General features: G+C 41.8%; 1 protein-coding gene across 3 annotated transcripts in view; it reads right to left on the bottom strand.

Moving 5' to 3' along the window:
- Nucleotides 1–1,996: 1,996 nt before the first annotated feature.
- The window catches only part of BUB1B (BUB1 mitotic checkpoint serine/threonine kinase B), a gene marked incomplete at its 3' end in the record, with an annotated part of 61,473 nt that continues 43,388 nt past the window's right edge, over nucleotides 1,997–20,081 (bottom strand). For all 3 annotated transcript variants that reach the window (XM_080707963.1, XM_080707964.1, XM_080707965.1), the window contains exons 15-22: nucleotides 19,916–20,049; nucleotides 19,489–19,629; nucleotides 19,060–19,160; nucleotides 13,910–14,056; nucleotides 10,744–10,886; nucleotides 6,344–6,515; nucleotides 5,102–5,208; nucleotides 1,997–2,228 (exon numbers count right to left, since the gene is read on the bottom strand). In XM_080707963.1, the coding sequence (XP_080564089.1) occupies nucleotides 1,997–2,228; nucleotides 5,102–5,208; nucleotides 6,344–6,515; nucleotides 10,744–10,886; nucleotides 13,910–14,056; nucleotides 19,060–19,160; nucleotides 19,489–19,629; nucleotides 19,916–20,049 (1,177 nt within the window). The remainder of the gene's footprint in view (nucleotides 2,229–5,101; nucleotides 5,209–6,343; nucleotides 6,516–10,743; nucleotides 10,887–13,909; nucleotides 14,057–19,059; nucleotides 19,161–19,488; nucleotides 19,630–19,915; nucleotides 20,050–20,081) is intronic.

Genomic DNA, 20,081 nt, shown 5'->3' with positions numbered 1-20,081 from the left:
GCTAATTAGATAATTTTTAGATTTTTGGGGTGGTACTAGTGATTGAACCAGGGACATCTACATCTGCCCTATTTTATTCTTATTTTGAAACTGGGCCTACGTAGGTTGATGAGTCTCACTACTTGCTGAGGCTGTCCTCGAACCTGTGATCCTCCTGTCTCAGGTATGAGGGATTACAGGTTTGCACCATGATGCCCTTCTTAAGTAGATAATCTTCACCTCCTTTTTCTACCAATCTTCTGTATCCCCAAGGCCAGACATGTCATGTTTCTTTTTGGGTGTCAGTGCTTCATCTAGACCTGGGTTTTCCTAAATTATTCTATGCTTCAAAGTTATCTTCTTTTCTTTTTTTGTGGTACTGGGGGTGGAACCCAGGGGTTTTACTATCCCCGGGCTATACTCCCAGACATATTTTATGCTTTATTTGGAAACAGGGTCTCACTAAGTTGCTGAGAGCATCACTAAGTAGCTGAGGCTGGCTCTGAACCTGTGTGATCCTTCTGTCCTAGCCTCCACAACACCTGGCCAAAGTTATCTTTTTATTCTGACCTGCTTCCTCAAATCTTCTAAACAAGATCCTATATTACTGTTTCACTGATCCTTTCTTAATCTAATTCAGTCTGCATGGAATAAAAGAATGGTTATTATTCAATTTTTCTTTTTTTTCTTTGCAGTACTGGGGATGGGCCCAGGGGCATTCTACCTCTGAGCTACACCCCAGCCCTATTTTTTATTCTTCATTTTGAAACAGGGTCTCACTAAGTTGCAGAGGGCCTCACTAAGTAGCTAAGGCTGGTTGAGAACCTGCAATTGTCTTGGTCTCCCAAGTACTGGGATTATAAATGTGCACTACCATGCCCGGCTTATTATTCCATTTCTAAAAGGTTACTAAACCCTTTTCCAAATCTTTTCCTAATCAAGACACTCAGTAGCAGCACTGCTAGTAGATTATATAATATATACTATATATATATCTACTATATATATCTAAGTAGATATATATATATCTACTATATATATCTAAGTAGATATATATATATATACTATATATATAGTAGATTATATATATAGTAGAGCAAGGGTTGGTGGATAAAAGTGAAAACATTAGCCAGGCATGGTGGTAAATGCTTGTAATCCCAGTATTTGGGAGGCGGAGACAGGAGGATTGTGGTTTGGTTTCAGCCTCAGCTACTCAGTGACACCCTGTTTCCAAATAAAGAATAAAAAATATAGCTGGAGGTATAGCTCGGAGGTAGAATGCCCCTGGGGTCCCACCCCCTCAGTATCACACAAAAAAAGTGAAAACATTAAAATATAAATGATACGCACATACAAAATATAATTTTGCTACTTGAAATTTAAGACAATTTGGCTCTTTACCTACTTTCCAATCTAGACCATTTCCTGGGAGGTCAAGAACACCTAAATATAAAATAGGTCTGGAATGTAGCCCAGGGGTAGAAGGCCCCTGGGTTCCATCCCCAGTACCACAAAAAACAAACAAACAAACAAACAAACAAACCCAAAAACAACAACAACAACAACAACAACAACAACAACAAAAAACACCTAAAGAAACGGTTGTCTATTCTGTCTTATAACCCTATGTTAATTGTTCCAAATCTATTTCCATGGTAAAATAGTCCTCTCTACAAAATTAAACCATTTGTTATGGTAGTTTGCAAAAAGTAGATGAAATGTTTGAAGCACAAATTTAACAAATACTGTTTTATTATTTATAAAAACATGGTTAACAATAAGAGTACATGTTACAAATTACAAGAGAAAGGTGCAGGGGAAATAGAGACAAGAGGATTAAATGACAACAAAGTGCCCATTTTTCATGGAATAAAACAGCTTTCTTACAGTGAGATAAGGTCTAGTTAAAAATGCCTGTTACTTAGAAATATATCTCTACTAAAAAGTAGAGTGTTGATAGTGTTCCCGAAGTTAAAATCACAGCATATACAGACCCTCTACAATCCCAGCACCGATTTCAGGCAGGAATCTGTGAGAGGCTTGACGGCCGATCTTGCTGGAAGAGCAAAGCTCCAGGACTAATTAACTGCCCTACCTTCCATAAAGCTTTGTTCAGGTGACTCTGGAATGTGGTATCAAAAACCCCGTTCATTTCTGCTGCAAGTTCCCTCAGGACAGACACCGTGGACTCATCACCGGCATTCAGAATCCGCACAAAGAATTTATTCCACAATTCACCATCTTTTAGCCTAAAAATACAAAGCCATATCCATCAAAATTAGGTATATGAAAATTAGAATTTCTTTGAACTCAGAGGTACATTTATGCACCAAGATACTTAAAGTAATACCTAAAACTCTAGGGGTGGGGTCATTCAAATAATTGTTTGAGAGCTCAGGGAAGAACCACAAAAAGAGCATGCTATAGTGGGAAAAGTCGAAATTCAACAGCAGAAAGAACAAGAGATTCTCTCATCTAACTCTACAAACTTCCTCTGTAAACTAAGATAGGACGCTTTTTTTTTTTTTCCTAAAAATAGAGTACAAAGTTTTGCTTTTCCTTTCTAACTTTTCAAGAGTCTTGGTTATTAAAGAGATGACAGCTCCTTCTACCCCAGTGCTTTATCATCTTTACAATTCTCTAAGAAACCTAAATTTAGCCGGGCATGGTGGTGCATGTTTGCAATCAGTACTCGAGAGTGTGAGGCAGGAGCGTCACAGGTTTGTGGTCAGCCCCAGCAAGTAATGGACTCTCATCATCCTACAGACCCTGTTTCCAAATAAAAATAAAATAGGGCTGGGGATATGGCTTGAGAGATACAATGTTTCTAGGTTCATCTCAGTGTCTGCCCCCCACACTCCTAAATTGATTCAAGTAATCTGCTTGGATCTATGCTGTTTCTACCTCTGCTTACTGTTTTTGTAGGAAACCCCAACTGACCACACCTACTGCTCCGTATCTGTGACATGTACCTGGATAGCTAACTGGAGATGCCTGACTGTCCTCTGGCCTTTATTTGGGGAGGGGATGACATTCTGCCTCTAGGCTATATCCCCAGTCCTTTGTTTATTTTTTATTTAAAACAGAGTCTTGCTAAATTGCTGAGGCTGGCTTTGGCCCCTCGATCCTCCTGTCTCCTGCTCTCAATCTCTGAGATTATAAGCATGTACCATTAAAAAGTGTGAATGGCTTAAGGCTTTTTTTTTGCATTTTGTGGTACTTGGCTTGTTTTGAATTTAGGGGCATTCTACATCTAAGCTACATCTCCAGCCCTTTTTGTTTTTTGTTTTAAAAACAGGGTCATGCTAAGTTGCTGAGAGTTTCACTACTTGTTGATATGGTCTCTGAGCCTGTCTGCGATCCTCCTGTGTCAGCCTCCCAAGTACTGGGATTACAGGCATGCACCACCACGCCCAGCTCAAACCTATTTTTTTTTTTTTTTTGCAGTACTGGGAATTGAACCCAGGGGCATCTACCTCGAGTTACATCCCCAGCCCTATTTTTTACCCTTTTTTTTGAAACAGGGTCTTGCTGAGTTGCAAAGGCCTCACTAAGTAGCTGAGGCTGGCTGCAAACCACATCCTCCTGTCTCAGCCTCCCGAATGCTAGGATTATAAGCCTGCGCCACCACACCCAGCTCAGCTCAAACCTATTTAAAAGTGCATATAAGAAGGCTAGGGATGTAGCTCTGTGGTAAAGCACTTACCTAACATGCACAAGGCCTGGGTTTAATCCCAGTTCCATATACACAACAAAAATATATGTAAGAGACAAATATGACTAGTCAAATTCTAAATTAAATGAGGAAAAAGTGCAACTCAAAGACTTGGGAGGAATAAGAGGAGGAGTGTTAAATCTTCAATGTGTTTTTCCCTAAACCAAAGAATGTATCAATAAGTCATAAACTGTAAGCTTATGCTAGGAAGCTACTACCAAGGATAAGCTGAAGTGGGACACAAGTTACGTAACGCATCCCGAGCGGGCTTGAGGGAGTACTAAGCTCTGAGACCAGCAGCTCTCACTGAAAACTCATTTACTTCTTCATCAGGAGATTCCGTTCTCTGGCTTGGTTTTACCCACGCATTAAATAAATAATAGCCTGAAATCAGCATATAATGCAGAAACTTAACTCTTGTCAAGAGATGCTTATTAGCTTCCGATAACACAGGTATTAAAAAGGGGCTTAAGATTAACATCAAAAGGTGAGAAAATTATTCTTCCAAAATGCTTCTATTAATACTTTTAAACAGAGAAGTTTCCATACTGGTTGTCTATATAATATACCTAGGTTCAGAGACTTTTTTTTTTTATACTGGGGATAAAACTCAGGGTTGGTCCACTTCTGAGCTATACTCCCAGCCTGTGTGTGTGTGTGTGTGTGTGTGTGTGTGTGTGTGTGTGTGTTTGGGGATTGAACACAGGGGCATTCTGCCTCCAAACTACACCCCTGCCCTATTTTTTATTCTTTATTTTGAAACCGGGTCTCACTGAGTTGCAAAGAGCCTCACTAGGTAGCTGAGGCTGTCCACGAACTGCGATCCTCTAGTCTCAGCCTCCCAAATGCTGGGATTACAACCATGCCCACCACGCCTGGCTACCTCCAGCCTTTTTATTTTGAAAGGGTCTAAGTTGCTAAGGCTGGCCTCCAACTTACATTCCTCCTATATCAGCCTCCCAAGTACTGGGTTTACCGGTGTGCACCACTGCTCCCAGCTTGAGACTTATTTTCAATTAACAATTCCTTTATCCTCCATCTTTAACCTGCTGATACCCTACTGAAAATGGGCTGAGGTGACCAGAATCGTGGCATTTGGCTTAAGAAACTTAATGTTAGGCCGGGCGTGGTGGCGCACGCTTTTATTCCCTGAGCTTGGGAGGCAGAGACAGGAGGATCGCACAGGTTCGAAGTCAGCTGCGCTGGCTTAAGAGACCCTGTTTCCAAATAAAAACATAAAATAGGTCTGGGAGTGTAGTCCAGAGGTAGAAGGGCTTCCAGGAACCCCAGTACCACCAAAAAGAAAGAAAGAAAGAAAAAAAACCTAACGTTACTAAAGCAGATATTGTACCCAAAACAGAGAAAATTATGTGCACAGGTGAAGACTCTGAAATGATCACTACTTACTCAGAAGTATTTTGGCTAAGTTTCCAGAGGGACCCATCCCAGAAGACCTGTAGGTGCTCCTTGAACAACAGTAAATGTGCTAAATCTGCTACACCAAAGAGGTCCACCTGAAATCACAAAAGCACCATAAGCTCAAGTGCCGCTCTGCTCCATCATGGAAGCTTTTATGTGGGATGCATCACAGACCATAACTAAGTTTACTTTGTGACTTCTGTGTGTGTGGTGCTGGGGAAGGAACCCAGGGCATTCTACATGCCCAGGCTAGGAGCTATATCCTCAGCCCTATTTTTTATTTATTTAATTATTTATTTATCTGTTTATTTATTGTGGCACTGGGGATGAAACCCAGGGCATTCTACCTCCGAGCTACACCCGAGCCCGATTTTCTATTCTTCATTTGGAAACAGGGTCTCACTGAGTTGCAAAGGGCCTCACTAAGTACCTGAGGCTGGCCACAAATTGCAGTCCTCCTGTCTCAGCCTCCCAAATGCTGGGATTACAAGTGTGCACCACCAGGCCTGGCAGTAGTAGCTGAGGCTGTCTTCAAACCGTGATCCTCTTGTCTCAGCCTCCCAAATGCTGGAATTACAAATGTGTGGTACCACGCCTGGCTATTTATTCTTTATTTTGAAACAGCCACCATGCTCAGCTGACTTTGATTTTTGCATATAATGCCAACATATAACATTTGTCCTTATGTTCTTTCCATGTACATAATTGCATTTAATTCTGACAATGTTGATATATAAAGAACAGAATGCCGGGCGTGGTGGTGCACGCTTGTAATCCCCACGCTTGGGAGGCGGAGACAGGAGGATCGCGCTGGTTCAAAGCCAGCCGCGCTGGCTTAAGAGACCCTGTTTCCAAAAATAAAATAGGCCTGGGAGTGTAGCCTGGAAGTAGAAGGGCTTCCAGGAACCCCAGTACCACCACAAAAAGAAAAAAAAAAAAAAAAAAAAGAAAAAGAATAGAGACCATTGTCTTTGTTTTATAGAGAAGGTCAGAGAAAATGACCTATAGAAGATCATATGGACAGCAAGTAGTAGAAATGGCCCTAGCACTTAGGTTACTGAGTTAAGTCATGTGTATACATATGTGTGTATTCTTCAGTGTTGTGACAGAAAAATGGTATGTTTCCATTGACTTGGTGCTACAGTACTTGAAAACTAGGTTATCTATTCTAGGAGAGTCAATAAAGATTAAGAAACGTCTTCATATTGCTTAGGCTTGTTTTGCACTTACCTGATAGGGAGAAGCACAGTTAGCCACGATCTTTTGTCCTTCCAGAATCTGTAGCGTCGGAAAACCACTGAGGGTAAAAACATCTAGCTGTACTCTAAGGTCAACGCTGTAGGAGAAGTCCACTATCTTCAAAGCTTGACTGTTCTCATTGCAGTCATAGGGATCGTGGATTCTGAGGGCGATTTAAGAGAAAGATCATAAAAACAGGCCATGAAAGAAGCTGAAGAGCTTACGTTAAAAAAAAAGAACTGCAGGTATGTGTTCGCTATGCCGACAGCACCCCCCAGTGGATGTTATGAAAACAGACGCACAGGAACCATGGCAGGGTCCACCAGAGAGCGGAATGTTACGGTCAGTTAGGTGACACAGAGTGTAAATCACAGTGCATGGCCACCTCAGAAAACTTTCAATTTTTGATGCTAGATGGGAAGTACTGAAAGAAGAGTGAAGGTTTCTATTCTGTAATGTGCACATCAAAGCTTATAGCAACAGCTGGGCATGCTGCACAGCCTGTGATTCCAGCTACTCAGAAGGCTGGGGCAGAAGGGTCTTAAGTTCAACCTAAGAGTAACTCAGCAAGAATCTGTCTTCAAAATATAAAAATGGCCTAGGGATACAGTTCAGTGGTAGGGCATCCCCTGGGTTCAATCTCCAGCATCACAAACAAAACAAAATAAAACCCCATATAATAGCAATTATACACTGAGAGGAATTACGATGGAAGGAATTGAAGTCCTAAAGGTGTCAAAGCTCCTTTTGTGGTGCTGGAAACTGAACCCAGGGCTATTCAACAGCTCAGAGGTCAGCTTGGAGACACAAAGTATATCTAAAGTACATCTGTATCTATACCCCCTGCCCTGTTTTATTATTTGGAAACAGGGTCTTGATAAGCTGCTGGAAGTCTCACTAATTGCCGAGGCTGTCTTTGAACCTGCGATCCTCCTGTCTCAGCTTCGTAAGTACTGGGATTACAAGCGTGGGCCACTACACTGGTCTGTGTTACCGCCTTTCTTGATGAGCTTTCCAAACATCGAGGTTCCATCTTCTAGAGCTTTTTTTTTTTTTTGCAGCACTGGGGAGGAACCCAGGGGCATTCTACCTCTGAGCTACACCCTCAGCCCTAGTTTTGTTTTTTTGTCTTTATTCTGAAACAAGGTCTCACTAAGTTGTGGAGGATCTCACCTAAGCAGCTGAGGCTGGCTGTGAACCTGCGATCCTCCTGTCTCAGCCTCCCAAGTACTGGGATTACAGGTGTGTGCCACCATGCCCGGCCTTATACTTGTAATCCTAGTACTTGGGAGGCTGAGACAGGAAAATCACAGGTTCAAAGCCAGCCTCAGCTACTTAAGTGAGATCTTCGGCAACTCAGTGAGATCATTTCAAAATAATTAAAAAATTAGGTCTGAGGGTGTAGAATGCTCCTGGGTTCAATCTTTAGTACCACAAAAAGAAAAAACTAAGCACACACACACACACATAAACAATATAAGGCTGTTTCTTGGTAAAGTGCTATGTATATTATAAAATTTCCTGTTTCTAGTAATTCCAGTTATTTCCTATAAGAATATAACAAATTCACTACCGATTAACTATATTTCACGCAATAAGGCTATTCTCTGAGGAGATATAAAAACTATTTGAGAGAAAAGATGAATTTTATGTGTTCCTTCTGTCTGTTTTGCTCCATTTTCTCCTGATAGATATAGGTTCAGGCCCCATATCACCAAATACAAGCTTCAGCTAATTTAATCATATGCTTCTACTGCACACAATGATTTTGTTTTAAAATTTACAACTTTCTATTTTTTCTTGGCATAAGATACAACCTATTTTTTTTTTTTGGCTATAATAAAATAATAATCATTTCAGAATTTTATATTTTCTATGGTACTGGTATTAAAACCCAGGGTCATTCTACCTCCAAGCCATAACCCTAGTCCCCCCCCCCTTTTTCCCCCCAAATAGGTCCTTTACTAGGTTGATGAGTCTGTCTACTTGCTGAACCTCCCTCAAACCTATAATCCTCCTGTTTCAGCCTCCCAAGTACTGGGGTTACAGACACGTATTACCATGCTCAGCTAAGAACTTTAAAAAAAATTTTTTTATTGGTGCATTGTAGCCATACATCTTAATGGAGTATCTTCATGCACACATCACTCATTTAGCTCTCCCCAGTCTCTCCCCATTCCCTCCTCCCTCTCTCCTCTTCATGTTTGGCTTAGTGATTGACTTTGATGTGTTTGTGAACATATCATGTACATTAGGGAATTGCTCTCCCCACCCCCATCACCCAGTTAGGTCGCCTTATTTGCTCATCCAAGGTTTCTCCTTCCTCATCTAGAGTTCCTCCTACATGTTTTCTCCCTAGTTTCCATATATTAAGGAGAGCATCCGATTTCTTACTTTCTGTGACTGACTAGTCTCACTTAGCATAATGTTCTCCAGTTCCATCCATTTCCCTGTAAATGACATAATGTTCTAGCTGAGAATTAATTCACTAGACCTTTCATCAGCTACTAACTAACTCATTGCAACTGGTGGAACTTTTCCGTTTTTTTAGATCTCATTTTTTAAATAAAAATATGTAAAAACAGAAGTGATTCAAAAGGTTCTGGCTTTTAATTTCTTATGAATCTACATGAAATTTTCTGCCAAATTTGATAAGTAAAGACAAAATAGAAGGCAATGTCCCTTGGACAGACTCATATGCTTTCCTGAACTCTGGTGGTTGAGAAGAGCTATCTGAATACATAGGGCAAAAATTGTCATATTCTAAAAAGTATAGGAAATGCCTGAAAATGCCTCTGCCTCCAATTTCTACAGCCCTGAAAGCTTTAGCACTGTCTTCTGAACTTTTAGTATTGTAAATAAGGTGAAAATAAAAACAATAGTAGGAATTCCCACATTTGAAAATGTAAAAGAAAATTTCAGGTCATAATGGCTGGAGTAATATTACTTGCACTAAGTTATGGGAAGGAGGGCTATAACACATCCTGCAATGCTTGGAACAGACCTGCACAAAGAATGAGCTCATTCAAAATACCTTAGGTGCCCTGGATAAGAAAAGCTGCTACACTAGGCCTGAGGAAGCCATTAAGACTGCAATCTCAGCGGGGGTGGCGGCACAGACTGTAAAGTTCCAGGCCACCTGGCAACTGGGAAGATCCTGTCTCAAAACAAAAACAAACAAACAAACAAAAAGCTGGGAATACAGCTCCGTGGTAGAGCACTTACCTCCCATAAGGGAGGAAGTAAAGGGAGGGTGATGCTGCTATCTCAAGAAAGAAGGTGGGATTCACTAGTTCTTTTGGTTATAATTACAGAAATACATTGAGGGTTCTTTTCATTTCCATGCCAAGTATAATTTAGTCTTATTACAGGTTAAGTAGTCAAAAAAAAAAGGTGGACTGAATTCTAGGCCTTAGTATTCTGTAATACTAATGACCTTAGAAAGGTTAACTGTTTAACCAATACACAGCGTTGGGATTATCATATGACTTTTTTGGGGGGGGTACGAGGGGTGGAAACCAGGGGCATTCTACCTCCAAGCTACACCCCAACCCTATTTTTTACTCTTTATTTTGAAACAGGGCCTTACTAAATTGTGGAGGCCTCAGCCTCCCAAGTACTGGGATTACAAGTGTGTGCCACTATGCCTGGCTATTTATATTTGTTACATGAGTCATCACAATACTCAGAAGTAAACCTTTTAAGTTTATGTATTTCCTCAATGTGTTGTTTTTTTTTTGGTTTTGTCTTGTTTTGTTTTTGGTGGTACTGGGGTTCCTGGAAGTTCTTCTACCTCCGGGCTACACTCCCAGACCTATTTTTTTTTTTTGGAAACAGGGTCTCTTAAGCCAGCATGGCTGGCTTCAAACCTGCGCGATCCTCCTGTCTCCACCTCCCAAGCGCGGGGATTACAAGCGTGCGCCACCATACCCAGCCAATGTTTTTTTTTTCTTTTGGGGAGGTCTTTATTTTTATTCCACTGGTTTATTAGTTCAAGAATTCTTGCAGCAACATCATTCTGTTCTAAACACTACAGTACAACTTATCACATCAACAAATTCAAGGAGAAAAAGCATTATGTTAATGTAACGAAACAGCATTAGTAGGCATTTCTAATTTTTTATTTTGGTACTAAAGATTGAACTGGGGCATTTTACCTTTGAGTCACATCCCCAGCCCTATTTTATTTTTTTATTTTGCAATGGGGTCTTACAAAGTTGTGTTTTTTCTATGGATTCTTTTAAACTATTATCAATGTTATTGACTTTAATGTAGCAAATAGTCTCTGTATTCACAGATACTGCATTCATTAAAAGGCATGAAAATATGGCAACTATCCAAATCATAAAAGAAAGCTGATAATTATAAGAAAATTAAAAAGACCGACCAACCTGTTTCTTAAAATTAGACTCCTTGGACTCAAATCTCCATGAACTATTTCCGCTTTGTGTAGCTTTTCCACTATTGTCAAGAGGTTATAAATAATCAACACTGTTATTTCATGGGTAATAAATTCACTGTGTTGGAGAAGATCCTGAAAATAGAAGAACGAAAAACGATTTCTCAAGTTGGTGCAAATACTCAATAGCTTGATAACTGCTGCACTGTAACTTTCTTTTCAGTTCTCTACTACAATGTTGACTATGTTCCAGGTTTATTTTTTTCCCTTTTATTTTTCTAATGTTATAGTTTTAACAACACTACAATCTCCTTTAAGATTTTTCTTTTTTTGTACTAGGGATTGAACCCACCATGCCTGGCTCCCAGACCTATTTTTATTCGTTATTCTGAAACAAGGTCTCACTAAGCAGCTGAGGCTGGCCTGGAACCTGTGATCCTCCTGTCTCAGTTTGTAACTGGGATTACAAACCTACGCCACCATTCTTGGCTTAGTGTAAAAAAGATTTTTTTAAAAATTTTTTGGTGGTACTGGGGGTGGAACCCAGGGGCTTTCTACCTCTGGGATATACCCCCAAACCTGTTTTATATTTTATTTGGAAACAGGGTCTCATTAAGTTTTTGAGAGCCTCACTAAGTAGCTGAGGCTGGCTTTGAACCTGTGCGATCCTCCTGTCTCAGCCTCCCAAGTGCGGGGATTACAAGCGTGTGCCACCACGCCTAGCTTAGTGTAAAAATTTAATGAGATACTGGATAAAGTTTTGTGGGGGTTTTTTTTGTGGTACTGGGGGTGGAACCCAGGGGCTTTCTACCTCCAGGCTATACTCCCAGACCTATTTTATATTTTTTTATTTGGAAAGAGGGTCTCACTAAGTTGCTGAAAACCTCACTAAGTAGCTGAAGCTGGCTTTGAACCTGTGTGATTCTCCTGTCTCAGCCTCAAAGCAGTTGTAATCCCAGCACTTGGGAGGCTAAGATAGGAGGATTGCACAGGTCCAAAGCCAGCCTCAGCTACTTAGTGTGGCTTTCAGCAACTTTGAGACCGTTTCCAAAAAGAGTATAAAATAGGTCTGGGAGTATAGCCTGGAAGTAGAAAGACCCTGGGTTCCACCCCCAGTAACACAAAAAATAAAAATAAAATACTTGCAGCCCAATCATGTTAAAACATTCATATTACTATCAAAATCTGCAGCAAAGTTGGGCGTTGTGGCACACGCTTGTAATACCAGTACTTGGGAGGCTGAGACAGGAGGATTATGCAGGTTTGAAGCCAGCCTCAGTTATTTAGTGAGGCCCTTTGCAACTTAGTGAGACCCTGTTTCCAAATAAAATATAAAGTAGGTTTGGGAGTGTAGCCCAGAAGTAGAAAGCCCCTGGGTTCCATCCCCAGTACCACAAAAAAACTTCTTAAGAACATGCCAGTGTTGGGGGTGCAGCTCAGTGGTAAGATGCCTGGTATCTGTGAGGCCGTGGCACTGAAAAAACAATGCTAAATAAAAAAAGTGGTATGTTGTGTCTGAGTTTTATGTTTTTAAATTATTTTTATTGGTGCATTGTAATCATACATCACATTTGAATACAAGACTTGAGAGGATATACAAGCACACATCATCCAATTAGCCCTCATCCAGCCCCCATCCCATTCCCACCCCCTCCCTCGATCCCATGCTTGTTTGCTGATTAACTTTGATAAATTTGTTTATGTACCTCCTACGTTTTAAACACATACCCTCTGATTAGTCACCTTAATTGCTTCACTATAGGGCCCTTTCTATAGCTCGACCTCTTCCTGTTGCCCCTTTCCTCCTAGTTATTGCTGATTAGGGGAAGCCTCTGGTATTTTTTTTCTGCGATATTTCTCTGTGCATGCCGCGTTGCAAGCACCGATCCCACTCTTGACAGCCCCTGTAGTGGCCTGACTACACGGTGGACTGATCCAGACCTCACTGGCTCAAACAGCGGCCTTGCCTCATGGGAGGCCCCAATTCTGGTCTCGCTGGCCCCGCCACCGGCCTAACCCTTCAGCTGGCTCCGATCCCGGCCTCGGTGGCCCCAGCACCAACCTAGCCTCAAGACAGGTTCCGATCCTGGCCTCAGAGGCCTCAGTAGCGGCCTTGCCTCACAGCAGGCTCCAATGTCGGCCGCTGGCCTCGGCACCGGCCTAACCCCTCGGCAGGCTCCGATTCTGGCTTCGGAGGCCCCAGCACTGGCCTTGCCTCACAGCAGGCTCCGATCCCAGCCTCGCTGGCCCCGGCACTAGCCTAACCCTTCGGCAGGCTCCAATCCTGGCCTTGGAGGCTCAAGCACTGGCCTTGCCTCATGGCAGGCTCCGATCCTGGCCTTGCTGGCCTCGGCACCAGCCTAACCCCTCGGCAGGCTCCGATCCTGGCCTCGGAGGCCTCAGTAGTGGCCTTGCCTCACGGAAGGCTCCGATGCCAGCCGCTGGCCCCGGAACCGGCCTAACCCCTCGGCAGGCTCCGATCCCGGCCTTGGAGGCCCCAGAACCGGCCTTGCCTCACAGCAGGCTCCGATGCTGGCCGCTGGCCCCGGCATCGGCCTAACCCCTTGGCAGGCTCCGATCCTGGCGTTGGAGGCCCCAGCACTGGCCTTGCCTCATGGCAGGCTCCGATCCCGGCCTCACTGGCCTCAGCACTGGCCTAACCCCTCGGCAAGCTCCGATCCTGGTCTCGGAGACCTCAGCACCGTCCCTGCCTCACGGTAGGCTCTGATGCCAGCCGTTGGCCCCGGCATCGGCCTAACCCCTCGGCAGGCTCCGATCCCAGCCCTGGAGGACCCAGCACTGGCCTAGCCTCACTGAATTTTAAAATTATTGTAGTACAAGTAAGTAAAACAAGAGTATCTATAAGCTGATTATTATTCTAGTTAGATGACTAGTTCATGGGCGTTCGTTGCATAATTCTATCTCCTTTTTTGGTCAAAATGAAGAGTTAAAAACAAAACCAAATAAAAAACCAAAGAGGTCCTTGATCAAAATGACCTGTGGGGGGGGGGGTGTTCAATGCTTTTAACTTATAATTTAATCCATCTACTGCTAGAATATTGACAGAATTTTGTTTTAAACTCTGCTAAATGGAGCACAATTTTTTTCTGTTAGAAAACTAGTATTGAGCGTAGTTGAGAATAGGTATTGTTGCAAACCTGAATGGTGGTGCAGTTTATGTATTGGTACCAAACCATACATCCATCCTGGTATTGATAACACCTGCAAAACTGGTCACACTCATTTACACGCTCTTTTAACTTGAGGTTGATATAGAAGTCCCATGGCACAGGCTGAGAGGATACCTGTAAATTATTTAAAAATAAGAGCAGTTAAAGGTGAGCATGGTGGCACACACTTGTAAATCCCAGTACAGGAGGCTGACACAGGAGAATGGCAGGTTCAATGACAGCCTTAGCAGGTAGTGGGACTCTCATCGACCTAGTAAGACTCTGCTTCAAAATAAAAATAAAAGGAAGCCGGGCGAGGTGGTGCACGCTTGCAATTCCAGCATTTGGGAGGCTGAGACTAGAGGATCATAGTTCGTGGACAGCCTCAGCTACTTAGTGAGGCCCTTTGCAACTTACTGAGACCTTGTTTCAAAATAAAGAATACAAAATAGAGAAGGGGTCTAAGTCGGAGTTCGAATGCCTCTAGGTTCCAGCCCCAGACTTACAAACAAAACAAAACAAAACAAAATTAGAATAAAAGGACTGGGGGTGTAGGTAAGAGGAAGAATGCCCCTGAGTTCAATCCCCAGAACCACAGCAGGGGTTGTGGGGGGTTAAGAGCAGCTAGAATGCATGGCTATGGTTGGCAGATTGAAAACACATTCTGGAACTTCCAGCCTTTCTGATATCTCAACAAAAATAATTGTAAAGGAACATTTAAAAAGGCATAAAGCTGGGCGTGGTGGTGCATGCTTGTAATCCCAGCATTTGGGAGGCTGAGACTGCAGGATTGTGGTTCGTGGCCAGCCTCAGCTACTTAGTGAGGTCCTTTGCAACTCAGTGAGACCCTGTTTCAAAATAAAGAATAAAAAATAGAACTGGGGGCATAGCTAGAAGGTAGAATGCCCCTGGGTTACATCCCCAGTACTGGGGGATAAATCTAGAATAAAAGACACAATAACAAAAAGAGTTAGGAATCTCAAAAAGAGTTAGGAATCTACTTAGATGACCCAATTAACGTTGTTTCTTTTTGTGTGTGTGTGTGTGTGTATGTGTGTGTGTGTGTTACTGGGGGTGGAACCCAGAGGCTTTCTACCTCTGGGCTATACTCCCAGACTTATTTTATATTTTATTTGGAAACGGGGTCTAAGTTGCTGAGAGCCTCATTAAGTACTTAGTCTGGCTTCGAACCTGCGTGATCCTCCTGTCTTAGCCTCCTAAGCGTAGGGATTACAAGCGTGCGCCACCACGCCCGGCTGGAAAGTCGTTTCTAAGAGTGGAGGAAACAAAAGAGGAATCACATTTATATAAGACCCCTTCCTGTAAAACTGGCAGTACCAAACTACCTATGAAAGTAAGGCTGTGGGCAGAGGTAAAATGAGAGTGGTTGGATGGCATATAAGAGGATGTTAGTGTGGTGGTGCACACCTTTAATCCCAGTACCCCAGTTCCTGGGAAGTTGAGACAAGGAAACCACAGGTTCCTAGCTAGACTCAGTAACTTAGGCCCTCTGCAACTTAGTGGGACATTGTTTCAAAATAAAGAATAGCCAGGTGTAATGGTGTACCCTTGTGATCCCAGCATTCAAGAGGCTGAGACTGGAGGATGGCAGTTCTCGGCCAGCCTCAGCTACTTAGTGAGGCCCTCTGCAATTTAGTGAGACCCTGTTTCAAAATAAAAAATAAGGCAGAGGGTGTAGCTCGCAGGTTGAATGCCCCTGGGTTTCATTCCCAGACCCATGCAAAAAAAAAAAAAAAGGAAGAAAGAAAGAAAGAAAGAAAAAAGAAAAAGAATAAAATAGAGTGGGGGGGTGGTTCAAAGGGAGAGAAAGAGAGAGAGAGAGAGAGAGAGAGAGAGAGAGAGAGAGAGAGAGAGAGAGAACGAACACATTAGACATTAGACTGCTCTTTGTATAGCCCAGCCCAGCAACGTTCTGTCCTGTCTCTATTCCCAAAGACCAGAAGTGTATTCCCTAGAGGATATCAAAATGGGCTCTCTAGAAACCAGGACTCTGGAGGAGAGGACACTAGAAACCAGGAAAACTGTATGTATCGAATGTTAACATGTACCTTCCTGCACTTCCATTCTTCAGTCTAATTTCTTCACTCAATTTTCGTAAAAGTAGCAGACCGGCTTATATGTGCCAGGCAGAAAACAACAAGTCTTCTTTGGGGATCTGATCAGCTCAAGAGAAAGACTTAAAGATTGGGGTGGGGAGGTTCCAAGAAAATGACCAAGCTACATCATCCCGCAGTGAAGCCCACAGTTGTTAAGGACCATTCTCATTATTCACAGAGCTTTGAATTAACTTTTAGTGTTCCACATTTAAAACTGAATAGAGAGCCAAAGACTCAGAGAAAGGCTTGAATATAAAAGATGAAAATTGAGCCGGGCGTGGTGGCGCACGTTTGTAATCCCCGTGCTTGGGAGGCTGAGACAGGAGGATCGCGCAGGTTCGAAGCCAGCCTGAGCTGGCTTAATAGACCCTGTTTCCAAATAAAATATAAAATAGGTCTGGGAGTGTAGCCAGGAGTTAGAAGGCCTCTGGGTTCCATCCTCAGTACCACACACACACACACACACACACACACACACACACACACACACAAAAGATGAAAATTAAAAAACGTGAAAAATTGGAGGAAACGATACAGGGAGGGAAAAGAGCATCATCAGTATCTCAGAGAGATAAGGAATAAAAAATATTCCATCTCTGAACGAAGCGAGCATGCTACAAAAATAATTTTGAGAACTAAAAAAAAGAGCTCTTATAAATTAAACACAGACAAAAAAATTAAAAAAAGAAAAAGACTGGCAATAAAATTGACAAAATACAGCAGGATCTCTGTAACTCCAGGTTCTTTACTGGAGGATCAAACTAACCATGAAATATATTTAAAAATTTTGGGGAAAAAAATGCATGACTGGGCATAGTGGTGCATGCTTGTAATCCCAGCATTTGGGAGGCTGAGTCTGGAGGATGGTGGTTCGTGGGCCTCAGCTACTTAGTGAGGCCCTCCGCAACTTAGTGAGACCCTGTTTCAAAATAAAGAATAAAAAATAAAGCAAGGGGTGTAGCTCAGAGGTCAGATGCCCCTGGTTCCATCCCCAGACTCCCCCCCCACACACACACACACAAAGCATCTGAGCTGGGTGTGGTGGTGCACATTTGTAATTCCAGTACTTGGGAGGATGAGATGGGAGGATCGCAGGTTTGCAGTCAGCCTCAGCTACTTAGTGAGGCCCTCTGCGACTTTGTGAGACCCTGTTTCAAAATAAAGAATAAAAAAATAGGACTAGGGGTGTAGTTAAGAGGTAAAATGCCCCTGCGTTCAATTCCAAGTACCTTAAAAAAAAAAAAAAGCATCTGTATCGAGCCTGTGCAAGTTTTTCTCATCGTTACTCCCTAAACAACATAGTAAAGCAACTATCCACATAGCATTTATACTGATCAGGTATTATAAGTAACATAGAGATGACTTAAGCTATCACATACAAGTACTACACCATTTTATATAAGGGACTTGACTCAGATTTTGGTGTCTACGCAGGATCTCGGAATGAATCCCCTGCAGACGCTAAGGGACAAATGCCTTACAAAAAGTAAAGCAAAAAGAAATAGAAAATAGGAGAGGGGAAAAAGAGTGAGAGACTTAGAGGTTCCATCCAGGAAAATCCATATCCTCATAAAAAAATGATTTTATTTTCACCACAGCTGACTGAAATAAAAATTTCCTTGAGGAAAAATTTTCAGAAATGAAGAAGTTTCCAGGTTTGAAATGGCCATTGAGAGAGCTGGCTGTTGTGGTACACGCCTGGATCTCAGGACTTGGGAGGATGGCAGGCTTGCAGCCAGCCTCGGCTACTTACTGAGGCGCTGTTTCAAACCAAAAATAAAAAGAAATGGAGTTTAGCTTGGAGTTCAATTCCCAGTACTACAAAAATAAACAAAATAAAATAAATGGCCATCGAGTGCCTAGCACATAGGTGACAATATGCTTGTACCAAAATATGTAATTATGACATTTCAGAACACCTGGGACAAACATAAGATCCAGAGAGCGAGAGAAAGAGTTCCACACAAAACTTTAATAATTTAAAAGCAAGGCTAGAGGCCAAAAGATAATGACATTCTTTTTCAAAATTCTAAGAAAACCAAAATTCTTTTTTTTTTTTTTTTTGTGGTACCATGGATTGAACCCAGGTGTATTCTACTTCTGAGCTACAGCCCAGCCCTCTATTATTTTTCATTTGGAAAGGGTCTTGCTAAGTAGCTGAGGGTCTTCCTAAGTTGCTGAGGCTGGCCTCAAACCTGCAATTCTCTTGCCGTAACCTCCCAAGTACTGGAATTGCAGATATGCATCACCATGCCCAGCAATAAAAAAAAATTTTAACTTAGAATTCTAAATCCAGTCAAACTATCAATGAAGATGCAAAATATAGATTTTCTGACATACAAGTTAACAGAAATGATATAAACCATCCCTTCCTGAGAAGTTACTAAAGGATATGCTCCTTCAAAATATGGCAAATTAGCCAGGCATGGTGGCACACGCTTGTAATCCCCGCGCTTGGGAGGCTGAGACAGGAGGATCACACGGGTTCGAAGCCAGCCTCAGCTACTTAGTGAGGCTCTCAGCAACTTAGTGAGACCCTGTTTCCAAATAAAATAGAAAAATAGGTCTGGGAGTATAGCCTGGAGGTAGAAGAATGGCAAATTAAACCAAGAAGGAAGAAAAAATGAAATCCAAAGAAACTGGATACCCAATAAAAAAGGCAATGTCACTATCTATGATGGCGATGAATAAAAGCTTTAAGGTGACACTGGTTGTATTTGCCAAACCTAGAATATAACTTGACCAGATCAGAGCAGGTCTGAAAATTCCAGTCCAGATTTCCTCAAAAGAGATAACAAAGACTACTTAGTATATCTGGACATACAGAGATGTACCCCTAGTTTCTCATTTCTCATATCTGATCCTGGCCTATAATGGTAACTGTCCTTGATGATTTATTCATTTTCCTAGAAAGTAGCTAACAGACAGTTAAAAAGCATTTAATGGCATCATGAGGACAAAGTTATTTCTTCAACTCACATTAACCACAGGGTAACTGAAATGACAAAGAACCAGCCTTACCTTGATTATGGTTAACTCTGCAGAATTTCTTGGAGCCACCCAGAATAACTTATAATCTTCACATATTAGGTATTCTTGTTTAATACAATAATCCTCATTACCTGTTGAGCAAGTTTGATCAATTTAAATATTATTGTGAATATATAGACTTCTAGCCTTTACCTCCTAGTTTAAGGGTGAGAAGTACTAATATATTTGCCAATTAGTAGCATCTACAATACTTTTCAAAATTACTTGCTAAAAATTGAAAGATGGGAAAACATAACTTCCACCATTATTGGGACAAGAAGTTATCAATGTGTCAACTTCTATAATGCTATTTCTTATAATCGAGGGCATGTATGTGCTCCAACATCAAGGTCAATTATTAAAAAATCACTTATTTGTATACTGTTATATGCAAAAGCACATGTATTCAATAATACTTACCTAATTCAATTTCCTTCTCTATTTCTAACTTGGGCATTGGTCTATCTTCTACAAAATACTCTGCAGAAGAACTTAATTCTAGTAAGGATTTTAGAAGTTGTCTGCGGTAATGTGAGGACCAGGGTGGCTGAAGAGAGTTTTCTGCAGAGAAAAATTGAAAACATCACCTAAGAAACCTAATGGTTAAAATGGCTATTTTAACAGAGAAGGAGGGGAAAAAAAAACATTAGAAAGTCAACACTGCTAATCTGACTGCATTCATCTGCCTCAGGTCTTTACAAAAAACTGTGTTATGATAATGGTAGTTAATTCTAGAAATATTACAACTTACGGCAACTTCTCTAGGAAAGAAAAGCATATAGTGGAGATAAGTAAGTGCGCACTAGGCATGGATCTGGATATTTGTTCATAAATTGTAGGATCCTACCTGCAGTCTCATTAGTAAGCTCCAGTTTCTCAGGAATTTGAAGACTTTTGATGGAGGAGGTGCTCGTAACTGAGGCAGAAGATCCAGAAAAGCCAGACGAGTGTGTGACTTCACGACTATCTTCAATAATTGGACTAAAGAAGCACAAGTGAATCAATGCTCATGG

This window comes from Muscardinus avellanarius (assembly GCF_963383645.1).
Source record: "Muscardinus avellanarius genome assembly, chromosome: 12".
In the NCBI taxonomy this organism is placed as follows: Eukaryota; Metazoa; Chordata; class Mammalia; order Rodentia; family Gliridae; genus Muscardinus; species Muscardinus avellanarius.
This window is presented reverse-complemented; position numbering and strand designations above follow the sequence as displayed.